Source organism: Paramormyrops kingsleyae, unplaced genomic scaffold (genome assembly GCF_048594095.1).
Source record: "Paramormyrops kingsleyae isolate MSU_618 unplaced genomic scaffold, PKINGS_0.4 ups329, whole genome shotgun sequence".
Lineage (NCBI taxonomy): Eukaryota > Metazoa > Chordata > Actinopteri > Osteoglossiformes > Mormyridae > Paramormyrops > Paramormyrops kingsleyae.
In genome coordinates, this window is record NW_027326266.1 from 15,750 (window position 1) to 31,621 (window position 15,872).

At 40.0% G+C, this 15,872-nt stretch overlaps 2 protein-coding genes across 10 annotated transcripts; both read right to left on the bottom strand.

The window, feature by feature from the left end:
• Positions 1–1,409: 1,409 nt before the first annotated feature.
• On the bottom strand, positions 1,410–10,981 carry LOC140587538 (uncharacterized). 8 transcript variants are annotated; one of them, XM_072708785.1, is made up of 18 exons: positions 10,861–10,924; positions 10,565–10,589; positions 9,944–10,094; positions 8,352–8,965; positions 7,957–8,096; positions 7,652–7,856; positions 7,505–7,545; positions 7,142–7,292; positions 6,981–7,046; positions 6,782–6,867; positions 6,432–6,512; positions 6,088–6,173; positions 5,649–5,769; positions 4,208–5,554; positions 3,215–3,796; positions 2,864–3,007; positions 2,522–2,771; positions 1,410–2,349 (listed from the first exon to the last, which is right to left on the bottom strand). In XM_072708785.1, exons 14-18 carry the CDS (start codon positions 4,943–4,945, stop codon positions 1,691–1,693), a joined length of 2,373 nt encoding a protein of 790 aa, XP_072564886.1. In that variant the 5' UTR covers positions 4,946–5,554; positions 5,649–5,769; positions 6,088–6,173; positions 6,432–6,512; positions 6,782–6,867; positions 6,981–7,046; positions 7,142–7,292; positions 7,505–7,545; positions 7,652–7,856; positions 7,957–8,096; positions 8,352–8,965; positions 9,944–10,094; positions 10,565–10,589; positions 10,861–10,924; the 3' UTR covers positions 1,410–1,690. The 8 variants fall into 8 exon arrangements, with proteins under 8 accessions (XP_072564886.1, XP_072564885.1, XP_072564879.1 ...); XM_072708784.1 differs by having other exon boundaries at positions 7,142–7,326; XM_072708778.1 differs by having other exon boundaries at positions 4,208–5,389; positions 5,507–5,554; positions 7,142–7,545.
• Positions 10,982–13,562: 2,581 nt separating this feature from the next.
• Positions 13,563–15,800, bottom strand: LOC140587539 (uncharacterized). Of its 2 annotated transcripts, XM_072708787.1 has the most exons (8): positions 15,732–15,800; positions 15,319–15,628; positions 15,098–15,217; positions 14,852–15,004; positions 14,653–14,755; positions 14,414–14,567; positions 14,186–14,322; positions 13,563–14,090 (listed from the first exon to the last, which is right to left on the bottom strand). In XM_072708787.1, exons 3-8 carry the CDS (start codon positions 15,203–15,205, stop codon positions 14,032–14,034), a joined length of 714 nt encoding a protein of 237 aa, XP_072564888.1. In that variant the 5' UTR covers positions 15,206–15,217; positions 15,319–15,628; positions 15,732–15,800; the 3' UTR covers positions 13,563–14,031. The 2 variants fall into 2 exon arrangements, with proteins under 2 accessions (XP_072564888.1, XP_072564889.1); XM_072708788.1 differs by lacking the exon at positions 15,732–15,800 and having other exon boundaries at positions 15,319–15,712.
• Positions 15,801–15,872: the final 72 nt, after the last annotated feature.

Sequence of the window (15,872 nt, forward strand, 5' to 3'; positions counted from 1 at the left end):
TAATATAATAACCGATACATTAGATGTTAAAAGTTATAACACCCATAAACAATGACAACTGTATTACATGAAATGGTTGCCAATTGTTAAATGGCTTCCAATTAAACCGAACAAATGTAACATGTTATCAAAAATTAAGCTTATCAGGTACTATAGATAATTATTTTAAATGGGACCAGATGCACACAGAGGTACCCTAAGGCAGATTCAGCTATACCGTCATACCTCGCAGGTTCCTCAATCTCATTACACTCGCTGGCCTCTCCTGGCACATAACAGCTCGTTGTCCTAAGAGGCAGTATTGGCTACGTGTCAGGAGTAGTCTGAACGTATATTAAACAGCTTCATTTCAGTAGCTAGGTGTATATACCTTGCAGGTGACATGTTTTCCAAAAAACAAAAGACACCACCATCTCCGAAGCTCCGGGATGTCATGCTAACAGACGGAAGACAAAGTTGAGAATGCAGTTTAAATTCTTACTAGACAAATACCCCTACGAAAGTCAGAATTTGGGTTATTACCTGTTTGAAGTCAAATGGCCAGCCCAGTGCCATGTATAATGCGTACTGAAATATACAATTAAGAATATCAAAAATACTAGTGTGTGTGACTGATATTGACCATTCAGAATTTTTGACTGAAGTATACATAACTGGACTATCTACATCGCAAAATGCTTCATTTACACACAAAGCTTGTGCCAACAGAACACCCCATAATCTTTTAAATTATAACTTGCCATTATCATGAAAACACCACAGTCATCAACCTCCATCTGGGCTGGAATGTCCTATCCAATAAATCATTTTAAGAATGGTTAACATACCACCACTTAACAAGGAATAAAGAAAGAAAAACATGGGTGTATGTACCTTATTTTTGATGATCTTCCAGTGCCCTGGGATTAGCCGTGTTGCAATTGAGCTTTAAAAGATGCAACATGAAATTGATCATTTAAAAATTATTTGATGTTCCAACAGCGATAAAGAAAATGATTTGACAAATATACTGAAAGACTTACGCAGAGGACCCAGTGCCCAGGTTTCCACACAGGAAATAGGAGGCAGTCTTTGGACGCTGCATCATCCTATATGTGATAGAAAATAAATATAAATGTACTTTTTACTTTTCCCAGGGCCATATTTTTGGTGTTATACGCTTCTGTTACACAATTATTAAAGATGCTGTGACTGCACCCAGATTCGGCATATCCCAGTGTAAGGTGCCGCAATATGACAACGCTCCATTTGTCAGTCATGTCCTTGTTATGAATATAGGCAGGACATCAAATCAACTGCTTATTTCTATACTAAAGTAAAACAGAGAAATTCAACCATAGGTACCGATCCAAAAATTAATAAAGGGGAAAAGGCCATTTTAAGTTTAATACAGGGTATCTGCAGGTTTCTACGAGTTATATTTAAGACTTTTTAAGACCTTTTTAATACCGTACAGAATGAAATTTAAGACCAATTTTGTAGTAACAAATTTGCAAACACCACACAACACAACCAATTACCTTAAACTCTTTATTGATTTACAGAAAGAGTGAAACAAAATTGCAAAACATAGTCTTTGCACTGACTAATCATTAGGAAGAATATTGACAGCCATGGGCTTATGAAGATTTCAAACAAACACTGCACAGCAGTAAGTACACTGCATGCCATTAACCTGAACATTTGTTTTTTACTGTATTGATCTCAGTTCTTTGCCCTTTGCCTCCAACTCGGTCTCAATTTGCTGTAATTCACTTGTTTTTTCTTTATATCTCTTCCTCAGTGTGTTTGATTTTGTAATGAGCTGTGCCATCAAGGTGCCAGCTTTTCCTTCAGCTTCTTCTGCAAGCTGATCTGCATCCCTCTGCAGGCTCATAGATACCTGGACCAGAATTTTCTTTTTCTTTTTCAGGTGCTCGATGTTTTCTTCTAAAGATTTCCGTTTCTGTGCCTGGACATCTGTAATTTTCTTAGCCTTCTGCTGATCAAGGTGCATTCTATATCTAGACCTGGCAGATGCAGCTGAGGCCAGTAACTCTTTAGAAATAGGCACATTGAGGAGCCCCCCACAGATGTTGACATAATCGCATACCAGTCGATGCGTGACCATTGTCTCCTCCTGCATATTGCAGGTCTCCACTTCTTTGTTAATGGAGAATCCCCTCTCCACTGTAGCCTGCCCATGGGACAGGAGAAGCAGTTTCTTGCAAAAGCCCCACAACTCATCATAGCGCTCGGCAAGTACACCATGCAAGAACGTATCTAGCCTGGTCTCTGTGGATCGGTATGAGACAAGGGTCTCATTTTCAGCAGATAACATGTCACTAAACTGCTGGATTATCACATCACCTACAGAAAACAACAGTAAGGAAAAAATACTATTAATTTTATTTTTTTTAAAAAGTATGCATATAAAGTATTAATACAATGTTTACACAAGCCATTTTTTACATTTAGAATAATGGCATATTTCACAACTTGATTTACTACACTTCGATAGAACTGAACTATTCTTTCCTACCAGCAGACACCCCTCCTGACAACTGTTGGGCTTGCAAAAACTTCTGCACCAGTTTTGTCATGTTGCTCTTGCACCAGTCAGGGTCAGACAACATCATGCTGGGATCCAAACAGGCCACCTGCCTCACTACAGGATACTTTAATGGGCTCTTTTCCTGTACTTTCTGGATGATGGTAGACATCATTTTAAGACAGTCTTTCCTAAACTCCAGAACTGTGAGTTCCCCTATCTTTTTCTGTTTCTGTAGTTCCTGATGGGAGGATGCAAAAACCTATTATAACCTATTATGACCTTTTATGAAATCAAGCTTTTAGCCGAATCAAAATAACTTGAAAACAATACCTTAAGAAGAGATTCTGCACCCAAGCCTATGTTTACTTCCTTTGGGTTGACCCAGCTCTGATTGTCACTGACATCCAATCTGACCAGCTGAAGTGGACTGATATCCTTGAGTACTTCTTTCTTGACAAAACGCCTCAGCATACTCTGCCAAAACACACAAAAAAGTTACATTTACTTGAGTTCAATTTTAGTATACTACTGTAACAACTATTGTTAGTGTTTGCTTCATCTCCTAGTTCCATAAACTATGTATGCCATTAAATGGAAAACTTCCAAACAAGATTTAAAATTAAATAAAATTATTAGATTAATTATTATCAATATGAGAGTGCTGTACTGGAAATACAATACCTTCAACAGCTCAGCCAAGTCTTTGGCAAAGAACGGAATCACAGGCACATCTGTTTGATAGAAGGTAAGGAAAGGACTGAAGGTCCTTGTGATAGCCATGTAGAAATGTAGCTTTGCCAGAATAAGAGGATCTTTTTCAGCAGCTTCAAGAGTGTCATAAGATGCCGTTCCTGGATTTGGTATCTTCTTTTTCCTGACTGCATCCATGTACATGGTCACTGATGGCCAAACCTCCAAAGCTCTCTCCACGACTGGTAGATTTTCGAGCCACCTGTGTCCACAGAACGGAAGTGGAAATTTTGTGCATTTGGTTAGAGCTGTGAAATCCTCTCTCCTAGCTGGCGCATTGTGGAAGAGTATGTGCAAGGCCCTTAGAACCTTCTCCATGTGCCAAATGGAGAAGCCACGTTTGCAGGCATTGTGGAGGGTGTGGAGGCCACAGCTCCCCACCACAATTAGCTGTGTGCCACCAAACTGCTCATGATGCTCCTGTTGCAGGAGATCTAAAAACCTCCAATTAACATTTGGTCCATCCATAGAAACAGATAGAAGGTTTTTCAAGTCCAACTGCAATGCACATTCCTAGGGAAAAGGTAAATAAATAAAAATATAAAAGTATATATATACACACACACACACATATATATATATATATATATATATATACATATACACATACATATACATGTGTGTATATATATATATATATATATATATATAAAAAACTTATACATAAAACATGTTCTATTAAAACCATAATAGATTGATTGTTAATGAAACAAAATTAAACACACACACATATACATACATATCTATATATATATATATATATATATATATCTATATATATATATATATATATATATATATATATATATATATATATATAGAGAGAGAGAGAGAGAGAGAGAGAGAGAGACTCCATATCATATAAGAATAATTATTGCTTCCAATGATACATAAAAATTTGATTTGTGATGGGTTGGTACTTACTTTGAAATGGTGAAGCAAATCCTGAGCTGTTCCATGTCCCATGAATTGTGACCCTAGGTATCTTGACTGGACGCGATCCTGCCCCCAAAATCGAACATGCAAGTCCAACTGCTTACTTTTGGACGTTTCATTAAGGCTCTCATCAAACATTAAAACAAACATTTCCTTGTTAACATCCGCAACGAGGAGCTTGGTTATGTAAGGAGCCAGTCCAAATCTGGCAATGTATGCGGTTTTGTCTTTGCCACACTTAAATGTACGAGCGATTTCAGAGTCTGGAAACATAGTTCGGAAAACGTCACCGACAGCTTCGTTAGCAGTATAGGACTGATGCTTCGTTATCGTATGCAGACACCAGAGTACCTCGGCTCTGAGTGTTGTGGTAGAGGCAAACGTTGCTCTGATGTCTGCTGGAGCGGAAATCGCAGTGCTTGAAGTTGAAGCTGATGCAGTCGCCGATGTTTGGGATGCAGCAGCGCTCTGTGGTAGGCCGACTGTTGTGGGCTCGACGGAGCAGAACTGGTAAATGCCAGGTGTTTTCCGACAGGTTTCCGCAGCCACTTTGTGTTTTTTACACTGCATGTGCGTCTCCAAAGCTTTCACTCCCATTGTTCCGAGTTTTAAGTTTTTTTTGCATAGTATGCACCGGACCTCGAACACACTGCCACTAACTGGTCTTAACCACGGCGCAAAATTAGGGTTATGTAACCAATTTTCACTAAATTTACATTTCCCCATGGCTAAACAAGGCTAAAGCTCAAACTTTACCATGGTTCACGCAGCGTTACCGTAAAGCCTGTGTCACGCGAACTCCCCGCGAACGCGTATTTTAATTGGTTCCGCCCATTATGTGATACGTGACAAATAGACGAAAAGATTTCAAATTGAATAAATAAAATCTTATTTACAGGGTCGGTTAGATTTCATTTTTAAGACCTTTGAAACGCGAATTTAAGACATTTTAATGCTAATTAAGGCCTTATTTTTAAATTATCGAATTTAAGACTTTTTAAGACTTTTTAAGGATCCGCGGATACCCTGTTAATAACATTAATATTTTTACTCATGAACATGCATAACAGGGTGAAGGGCACAGATGTAGGGAAAAAAAAACATTACTGGCAGAGCTAGAAACGGGTCTTGCTGATGAGGTGGACGCCAAGTGGCATGGACATCCTTTCCCTGATAACACAAATGTATTAAGTCATTTCAAAACAAAAAGCTTAAAATTAACTGATGCAAACTTAAGGATAGATCATTCTTATTTAGTTTAATGCTACTACATAGCTTCTCACAGACCTTCTCCCTGGCAATTTTGCAGATTAGCTCAAAGCAACAATTTGCAATCTGTAATACCAGAGAAAAAACAAGTTGTAAACACTCAATTGACTCAGTGTAAAATCCATTTAGAAACACATAGAATTATAATTTCTGTACTAACACTTGCTTCCAACTGTTCCTTTAATCCCAAGGTTAGGAAGTCCCATCTTGATAAAACAGTGATGCCTACTTTTCCCCATCAACTCAGTAGCTGGTTTTGTGCGATCCAGCACATTATCAAGCTAAAAAAAAAAAAAGAAGAGGAGATTTGGACACTTCCAATCAGAAGTTCATGAGATACCTCAACTGACATTTAAACGAAATTATAAGGATCCCATGACATCTTCTGTATGAACAAGTGGCTAATGAATGTGTAGCACTTGGAGAACATCTAATGATGGATGATCATGAAAACATGTAGGTGCCAACAAGTTAGGACCAACACATTTACCACCTTGGAAATTTGCGACTAAGAGAGCCCATGCGGCAATCAATCAAATGAGTCAATCAATATATAAACAAACAAACAAATACGGAGGAACAAAACATAAAACATGCACCTCTGAGTCTCTGATTTCCGATCGGGCACTTGTGTGCTCCAGATGTGGTAGTCCCCAGCAGTCATCACTGCACACTGGTAGATCTCCTGTCATACATACCAAACCATGCATGAAAATATTAACCAAATAAGTGTTTCACCACATTTCTGTGATACTGAGCCATCTTATGAAGCATATAACACTTTCTTAGGGTGGCTGAAGGTTGGTACTGTATACATTTAGCTGCAGATCAAGTACCCACTGCAAACATACATAAGTATACATATTCTAAAAAACATGGATGTGTTAAGGTTTTTATTAAGTTGTACAACCAGGCCCTCAAAAAATATATATTGTCCTCATACCAGGGGATGCTGCAGTTGTCATACCATGAGCTGGTGCTGCTGTTGTTGTTTGTGCTTGTTCGGCTGGTGCTTCAGCTGGTGCTGCAAAAAAGCACATTTTAAACCAAATGATTTAGAATGAGTTAATCGGTTGTACTGCATGCATTTCTCATCAACGCTATGCTGTCTAGCATTTCTGACAGATTTGTAAGTTATAGCTTTATGATCTTTCAAATTGCAAAATAAACATGAGGAATCACCTACAATTAAAAGACAAATATAACTTCACGGCACCGGACAGCAAAATTACATAAACATGACATAAACATGACATTACCACTAATAATTTAGAATGAGGGTGGAATACATACCCAAAACTGTCTGACCATTGGAATTTAACTGTATGTCCACTCCTTTGCCCAATCTCTTCTTCATGCTTTCTATAGTTCTTGAATTTCTAGCATTGTTGTAGTGATACAAAATATTTTGCATCAAAAAGACATGCGATGAGGGAGTCATCATGTCGAGAAAATGATTGTTTTGCTTCATTTCTTGTTGAAGTCTCGTTACCAGGTCCATCCGTGAGCCTTTGGGGTCTATGCCACACTGTCGGCACAGAGCACGCACAGCTTCCATCTATAATGAACATTAGTATAGTTGGTCTAGCGTGGTTCAAAAACACACATCTTTGACAAAACTGACAAAAATTGACTTAAGTTCAGTACGTTGACCTTAAGAAGTTCATCAGTCAGTCGGTCCTCTGTGGTTAAACTCAGATTCCTCCTTTGCACTACAAGCAGAATACACTTTTTTGTATTCAGTGTTGAGTACAACATCCCTATCTCTTGTGTGAGGACCAATCCACGGCTGATAACTGGGTAACTGGGATGGACGACAAATGGGTTTGACTTGTTGCCTTTAAATGATGTTAGAAAATATTATTAACATAACAGTACATTATTCCACGATAAACAAAGTAAATGCTAGAATACTGTCATCCCACCTAGAACATTGTGCAGACTGTACTTACTTGGGACCAACCCACGGCTGATCATTTCAAGGGAAACCATCTCCCAGAAATTTTCAACACTTACCTTTCCATCAAAAGTCTGAGATGGTTCCTCAATGCTGCTCACTAAGGAAAGCAAGACTTAAGTAAGCATGTTCCAAACAGTCATAGCTGGATATGTGGTGCTTGAAACAATGTAAGACTAAGAAAATGAATAACTGTGTTCACTTACCAGGCATGCGAAAAACGCCCTTCTCATGAAGGTCCATCACAACAGATACTGGATGATAACCACACGATACACAAGCATATGTGTAACTGAGGTCTGACAGTGCTTCAAAGCTTAAATAAGCCTGCAGGACCCTTTCCCTGGATGGATAGGTTTTACCAGAGGTCTTCTCCAACACATCCATGGCACTCCCTACTGCCTGATGAGTCTGTGAAATTGATGTATGACATTTAAGGGCTTTAGAATATATTATTTTGATAAAGTATTCGTAATTGTTTTAAATGATTAAAACAGAACATGGTTCCTACCTGAAGTGTATTGCGTAGAAAATGGCACATGTATATGGACAGAAGTGTGTGGTCATCGAAATTGTGGACACCATCAGTCCACTCCTGGTATCGATATGCCATACCACACCTGTAGCACCATTTTCTGTACACTGAAATTCCTAATGGACACAAGCACCAGTAAATGTTACACATTTATCTTTCACCATTTTACACTGTGACATGTCTCTATACTTTGCACAGTACTAAAAGCCAGTGTATGAAATTCTCAGTAAGCATACAAGTGTGAATTGCTGGGAAGGAGGCTAAGCTGCTGATAGTGGAAGTCATGGCTACACTGACATTTACAGTACATGTAGTGAGTAATGAAATGTTAAAATATCGATAATAAATATTTAAATAAAGAGAGAACATACCTTCTATGACATCAGTGATTGTTAGGATTTTAGCCTTAGATGTAATCAGCACAGGTTCGCTTAGAGGAGTGGGCTCTAAACATTCTGAGCAAAAGGTTTCTGATGGTATGAAGTGCACAGGGAAATGAATGGTCTTGACCACGTCTGAGGGGAAAATCGCAGGCAGTTTCTTCTTATGAAAAATGTATTGAACCATCCGCGACAGATTTTTTGCCTTCAGGTGGGTATGGAGCTCCTTCTTCTAGGTCAAAACTTTCCATGTCAATTGGAAAATGTTCTGTGATGTTCTCCTCCACACTTCTGGTTTTTCTGAAGAGTGCCTGGTCTGTTTCAAATAAATGCCACTTGGCAACATATTTAGGTATGCATGACTGCCTTGGGTTCGCGCAAGGACAATGCCATGAAATGATTTTAGAATTGTACCTTACCACCACTCTGCCAAGCCGGCTGTAATAGGAGATAGTTGACTCGTATACAGAAATGTGCTTTTTGGAGGGGGGTCCACGCACAGTCACCAGACAGGACAACGGGACTCCTGCATCATTTGCTTCTCTCTGACGTACCAAACACCTTTCCTTTTTGTCTTCCCCAAACCACTTGTCATGTACCATCACCTGCAAAACATCCTCTGTAAGTGATGGAGTGTCCATTTTGGCTGGAGGGCAGTACACGAGGGACTGAATGTGGTGGCACTCAAATGGACGAAGGTTTGACCTCTCTGCAAACTCTGCATTAATTCTGCAGATATCCAGCTCACACATTGTTTTTTGGTCAGGACCCCATGTCCTTTTAATGACACGTACTGGTGTGCTGGGTGCTATAAAATACTTTGCTACTGCAAACACTCCATTTGTGTAATCAACACACTGAGCACTGAGGTGGTTCTGTGCCGTAATGTCCATTTTGATGGGAGTGTGACGTCTTCGAAGATGTATCCGTAGGTTCCGTCTATTAAGGATTAGGCCACAGCTAGTACACTTCACTGTTTTCTGCTTTCTTTGGGTGAGGGGGTGGTAGTGCTGGTGCTGCTGAGGAGCCAGGATCAGAGGAACATGAAGAAAGTGAGGGGTGGAGGATGGGGACTGGGGGAGGGGGACATGCAGCTTCAGAAGCAGTAAAGGAGGGAGCAGGAGAGGCGGGAGGTGACTGATGCGCTTCCGTTGTGGTTGGCTTGGTTTCACTGATGCATTGGGATACATGATGTTTAAACTGGTCTTTGCGTATTATTGTTTGGCTACAATAAAGACAATGAAAGTGTCCTGTGGGTCTGCAATAATTGTTGCATTTGCTGATGAAGAAACCTGCAAGACGGCAACATGAAGACCAAAGCTATCAACAGAAAAGAAAGGTATACACAGAACGGGACTGGGGGAGTGAGGTCAGGAGTAGCTGATCAGAAAGTTACAGTGTCAAACAAAACACAAACATAGGTAAATTAGCTTACCAATATTCACATGACTTCAGGGACTCCCACTAAGGAACTCCACATCATTTTGTCTATCTTGATTGTAAGAAGTGCATTCTACATTTAAGCATGTGTATGTTTTAAAACCACCAAAATCAATAGACCAATAAACATCATTAGGAATTACCTCTATGCTGTACCGCATGTCTCACGTGGCTCTGAATGTGTGTTGTAAATTTGAATTGTTGGTCAGTTGCATAAGTGCAGCATGGGCATCTGAACACACCATCTAGGCAAAACCTTGTTGCATCAGGACTGGCCTGTAAATGCATTGGATGCTTTAAAACATAAACAATAAAACATTGTGTAAACTTACTGTTACTCTGAGGTGCACGCTCATTCTAACAACATAACATGCATGCAGAAGTAATGCAGCTTGTAAGGTTATCAGCTGTGATATCGATAAAATATCTTATATAGCATTCATATCATCAGCATTAACTTGAGTATCCTGAGCATCATAATATAGCCTAAACATCTGCATAATTAACAATCATAATATACTATTTTTACATAAATACCATTCAGGTTGTTGGTGTAATTTAATAATATATCGGTCACATACTCCATAACTCTTAAAGCAATTCGGTCATCATAATCAGAAAAACTCAAAAGCACCTGTCATAGTCTGTTTTCTACATATGCATTTGATAAATATTTTGCAATATTGTCATATAATTTTTAGGACATAAGGCCCAGACCTGCGGTCCCCGAAACAAAAGAGAAACAACCTAGCAGCAAAACGTACCGTCTGCGTTTTCTAGTGTTACGCCCTAAAACAAAACATATATACATGATTTATTTATTCAAATTTCATTTTAGTCTATTCAATGTGTTACCCTTCTCATGTTCTGAATCTAAGGGCATTTCAAGTCCGGAAATTTTAACTAGAGACACAATATTTAAGTAGAGGCATACCCAAGCGAAACAAGAGAAAATGTGAAACAGGCACAACTACTTTAGCCCAAGTTTTTAAAAATGAGAAAAAGCCGTAATCAGTTTAACAGTTTTATTTCAAAGTAAAAGAGAAAAAAAACACTTCACCAAAGGCGAAGATCCATCGATAGCGGCTCTGGGTCCCGTCAGTGTAGCACAAAGCTAGCGTGATCTAGGCTGCCATTATCCAAGGAGCAGGGCCAGGCGCGTGCGACCAGTTTAAACAATGCGGGCCAAATAACTGCCTTATGGGATGCGAAGCTTGTGCATGCGCACTGACGCAGACGCGCATTTCAAAATGGCGGCGGCAGCAACAAACGCGAAAGATCTATCTACCTGTATTTTCTTAGTTTTATTCTAAACAAGATGCCCCGATTTCATTTAAATACATTTAATAGCTGTAGGAACTAGTGAGCGGTATTTAGCAACATGCTATGTTAGAATAATGCCATCAAACGTGTCTGTTAAGCATATCACAGCGGACATGCACGGAGGAAACATGGGGTAGAATCAAACAGGCCACAGGCTTTGAGATAGGCTGGCTTCCCAAGCTATTGCCTCCACTTAGCCCGAATGTCATAGACCCCCCCACATCCTGACAGAAAGATGTATTTAGTTGTATTTTGTTATCAGGGTGATCGTCCGTTCGCAGGCCACTTTGGCCATATGGTGTAGTCAAACCGTCGCGGATGTTTACCCGAAACCGGGGCATCAAACAAAGAATAAGGATTCCTTGGACAACCCATTTCAAAATATGGCAGCAACAAACGGAGTGCCCAGTTATTTCAAATAAACCATGACGTTTTTTTAAAGTATTGAAGCACTTTTCTACCAATGTGAATAATAAAGTAAACATTTTAGACCAAAAAAAATCAACGAATAACGCTGGTAATTCGTTGTCAAAATGACCGTACGGCATTAGCCCAGAAGAGGGGTGGCAATTTGCATATGTGAAAGCCTATGTGAATGACACACAGGTGCCAAACTTTTAACTAGAGACACAATATTTAAGTAGAGGCATACCCAAGCGAAACAAGAGAAAATGTGAAACAAGCACAACTATTTTAGGGGTGAGGGTAAAATGCGGACCGTTTACAAACAGCGGATTCCGTGTTTAATGGTGTTGAGCCAATGTTTTCTAGCCATTTAAGAAAGGCAGCAAAGGTTTTTTTATACCTTTAAACATTAACAAAAACCGCTAATGTCTTTTCTTTAAAATTTTCAAGTCTATTTCTGTCTGGTTTTTCGCGATAAGTTGCGTGAACGCCTGAGTTAGTGTGTTTTTGGGGCTTGGATACACATCGAGGTCCTGACAGAAATAATTATGTCTGCTTTCACAGACTTAAAGTTAAACTCTAAAGCCCATCGGCGTGTCTGTGTGTGCTTGTGCACATGAGCACAAGCACATGGTTCAATGTAACTGTAGCAGCTTATTCCATTTATTCATTGTGCACATACACACATACACTCACCTAAAGGATTATTAGGAACACCATACTAATATGGTGTTTGACCCCCTTTCGCCTTCAGAACTGCCTTAATTCTACATGGCATTGATTCAACAAGGTGCTGAAAGCATTCTTTAGAAATGTTGGCCCATATTGATAGGATAGCATCTTGCAGTTGATGGAGATTTGTGGGATGCACATCCAGGGCACGAAGCTCCCGTTCCACCACATCCCGAAGATGCTCTATTAGGTTGAGATCTGGTGACTGTTGGGGCCATTGTAGTACAGTGAACTCATTGTCATGTTCAAGAAATCAATTTGAAATGATTCGAGCTTTGTGACATGGTGCATTATCCTCCTGGAAGTAGCCATCAGAGGTTGGGTACATGGTGGTCATAAAGGGATGGACATGGTCAGAAACAATGCTCAGGTAGGCCGTGGCATTTAAACGATGCCCAATTGGCACTAAGGGGCCCAAAGTGTGCCAAGAAAACATCCCCCACACCATTACACCACCAGCAGCAGCCTGCACAGTGGTAACAAGGCATGATGGATCCATGTTCTCATTCTGTTTACGCCAAATTCTGACTCTACCATTTGAATGTCTCAACAGAAATCGAGACTCATCAGACCAGGCAACATTTTTCCAGTCTTCAACTGTCCAATTTTGGTGAGCTCGTGCAAATTGTAGCCTCTTTTTCCTATTTGTAGTGGAGATGAGTGGTACCCGGTGGGGTCTTCTGCTGTTGTAGCCCATCCACCTCAAGGTTGTGCGTGTTGTGGCTTCACAAGTGCTTTGCTGGATACCTCGGTTGTAACGAGTGGTTATTTCAGCCAAAGTTGCTCTTCTATCAGCTTGAATCAGTCGGACCATTCTCCTCTGACCTCTAGCATCAACAAGGCATTTTCGCCCACAGGACTGCCGCATACTGGATGTTTTTCCCTTTGCACACCATTCTTTGTAAACCCTAGAAATGGTTGTGCGTGAAAATCCCAGTAACTGAGCAGATTGTGAAATACTCAGACCGGCCCGTCTGGCACCAACAACCATGCCACGCTCAAAATTGCTTAAATCACCTTTCTTTCCCATTCTGACATTCAGTTTGGAGTTCAGGAGATTGTCTTGACCAGGACCACACCCCTAAATGCATTGAAGCAACTGCCATGTGATTGGTTGATTCAGGGCTCTAGACTAACTTTTTGCACTGGTTGCACTGGTGCGCCTAACTTTTTTTCTTAGGTGCACCAGCACAAAAGTTAGGTGCACCCAAATTTTCAACCGCATCACATTTAACACCGCAGTTTTACAAGTTCACTTTATTTATTTATTTATTTGTTTGTTTGTTTGTTTTTTAATCGCTGTCCATATAGGCAATATTGACTTGTAAATGATTAACTAACAATCTGGTCAATATAAAGTTCTTTATTTGAAGGCAAGCACAATTCTACAAGAAAGGTAACTTACTGAAAAAGTGTTGGTGCTTAAAGTGCTTTACTGAGCTGAAATTTAAACTTAAAAAATCTCAAGATAAATTACCTAAAAAGAAAATCTAAATTAAGTGTTTTAAGGGCTTCAAACTGAACATCTCATGGCTCAATGTCTTATGGACTATCCTCCATTGCAGTCACATGCCCCTCGGATGACCAACTCCTGTAGTTTGGCCTTCTTGATCTTTGGCCTTGACTAAACCAGCTGGCCACACTCTCTCTAGCATCAAAATCTTCCAGACTTGGCCCCTCTACACTGATTCTTATCAGATCTTCCACTGTGTCTGAATGAAGGGATGCTCTAGTGTCTGATTTGATCCTCTTCTGTGCAGAGAACCCTCTCTCACAAACTGCAGCTGAGACAGGGAGGACCAGCATAATATGTACAAGGTGCAGGATGTTCTGAGAAAAAAAAATACATTCAAGAATTTATTTAAGCAATGTGTGTACGATAGCAAAACTGACACAATCTTACAAGAACATTAACAAAAACTGACCTTGTACTCTGAACAGTAGGGCTCTCTGGTCAACATAAGCTCCCAAAGGCTGAGGTAGGTCTTGTCTTTGAACATCCTGGCAATTAACAGCTTCAAGCCTACAAACTTCTTTTGCAAGCTCAGTGATTACACCATTTCTGAAAATGATGATTACACAGCTAATCAGTGTTCACATGAACAAAATATCTACCAACAGCACACATAATATTGTAGTAATCCACCAGCTACCTTCTCAGGACTGTGGAGAAGTGATCCAATAGAAATGCAAGGTCATCAGCACCATGGTCCACTAAGTCCTCTTGGTTCTCTGGCCAGCTATCATGATTGAAAATTTTGAAGCATTTGACAGCCTTAGTTGTGTCAGACTCAGAAGCACTCTCCCCTGTTGTAAGAACAAATACATTTTAGTAAATGAGTAACAATATTTCTTATCTACATGTGTTTATAAGACAGGTGACTACACTTGCCTAGGAGGCTACTGAATCTTGCTTTCAGATGTTTTACAGTGGATTTGATTGTTGCATCCATTACTCCTGCCAGCTTTGATGCCTCTCCTTTGAGTGTTATTGTCTGTGTGTTGCATAAACCATAAATAGAGATTGTGAGTTAGATATTAGAAATATTTGTAAAAATGGACTGTTCTAGGAGACAAAACCATACATATACCTGGAATTTGTAGATTGCCATTTCACCCTCATCCTGCTGTTGCCTTCTCTGCAGCCTCATGTCAGCCAGGAACTCTGACAGTTGTCCATTAGGCTTGGGTCTCACAACCATTGCCTCTGTGGTCACCAGCAGTTTTTCAAGGCCGCAAACTGCCTGTTTAGATATAACAGTGCAGTATTATTAACACAGCTGAAGATGACCACAAACACAATTCAAATTTACACATCCCACATTCATCTCCCTTACCTGAGGTAGGATGATCTCATTCCTCTGAAGTAGGAGGCTAAACTTACTAATGCCACTGAACACGTCTGCAATAAAATGGCAAAAGGCCACAAAAGTGGCATCTTCCATTGATTTCTTAACCTGTATCATACAACAGTAAAAAATAGTCACATAGAACACTGATGAACTAAATTCCTAAAAAAAAATAAAATGAAAGGAATATTCTGAAAGAATGCACTGGCCTTTGTAGCTCAGCCTGCAATGTCTGCATTGGCAGAGGAGCCTGCCAAATGGTCCACATGGTAGTACACAGCAGTGAACTGTCCTGGTTTAAGAAAGGTCTCCAGGGCCCTTGAAACATGTGGGAGCCACCTTGTCCCCTTCACCCCACTGGGCATCAGCACATTTACCCCCAAGTCAGCCCCAACGACCCTGAGCTCTCTCATTGATTTTGGGCTGAAATGGTAGGTCTTCCAAATTAAATGTAGAAGGTCGTACAATTGCCCCATCATTGGATTGTCCCTCTGCACTGACAACATTGCCAATTCCAATCTGAAAAGATAGTCAAATTTTAAATTTAGATACATCTACATTTAAATGAAAAAAACTCACAGTGACTTTAGGGTGTCAGTCATACCTTATCTTCTAGTCTTACCTGTGAGGCATACAGTGGAAAGGCACAATATGGTCACCTGCCTCTTGCTGCAGAAGTGCTATGACACCCCCTTTGCTGCCCAAATTAACAGCAGCACCATCAGCACCCAGAGCAATGATTTTCTCCAGCCAGTTACTGCAC

Bases quoted from the DNA above. Each gene is read 5' to 3' on its own strand.
- LOC140587538 (XM_072708779.1), bottom strand. From the start codon at position 4,945: ATGGGGAAATGTAAATTTAGTGAAAATTGGTTACATAACCCTAATTTT. The intron at 2,772-2,863 runs GTATTGTTTTCA...TCCTCCCATCAG, and splicing joins GTGCAGAATCTCTTCTTAAG to GAACTACAGAAACAGAAAAA. The intron at 2,350-2,521 runs GTAGGAAAGAAT...TGTTTTCTGTAG, and splicing joins GTCAGGAGGGGTGTCTGCTG to GTGATGTGATAATCCAGCAG.
- LOC140587539 (XM_072708787.1), bottom strand. From the start codon at position 15,205: ATGGAAGATGCCACTTTTGTGGCCTTTTGCCATTTTATTGCAGACGTG. The intron at 14,756-14,851 runs GTATATGTATGG...TGCAACACACAG, and splicing joins TGGCAATCTACAAATTCCAG to ACAATAACACTCAAAGGAGA. The intron at 14,091-14,185 runs GTCAGTTTTTGT...TTTTTTTCTCAG, and splicing joins CCTACTGTTCAGAGTACAAG to AACATCCTGCACCTTGTACA.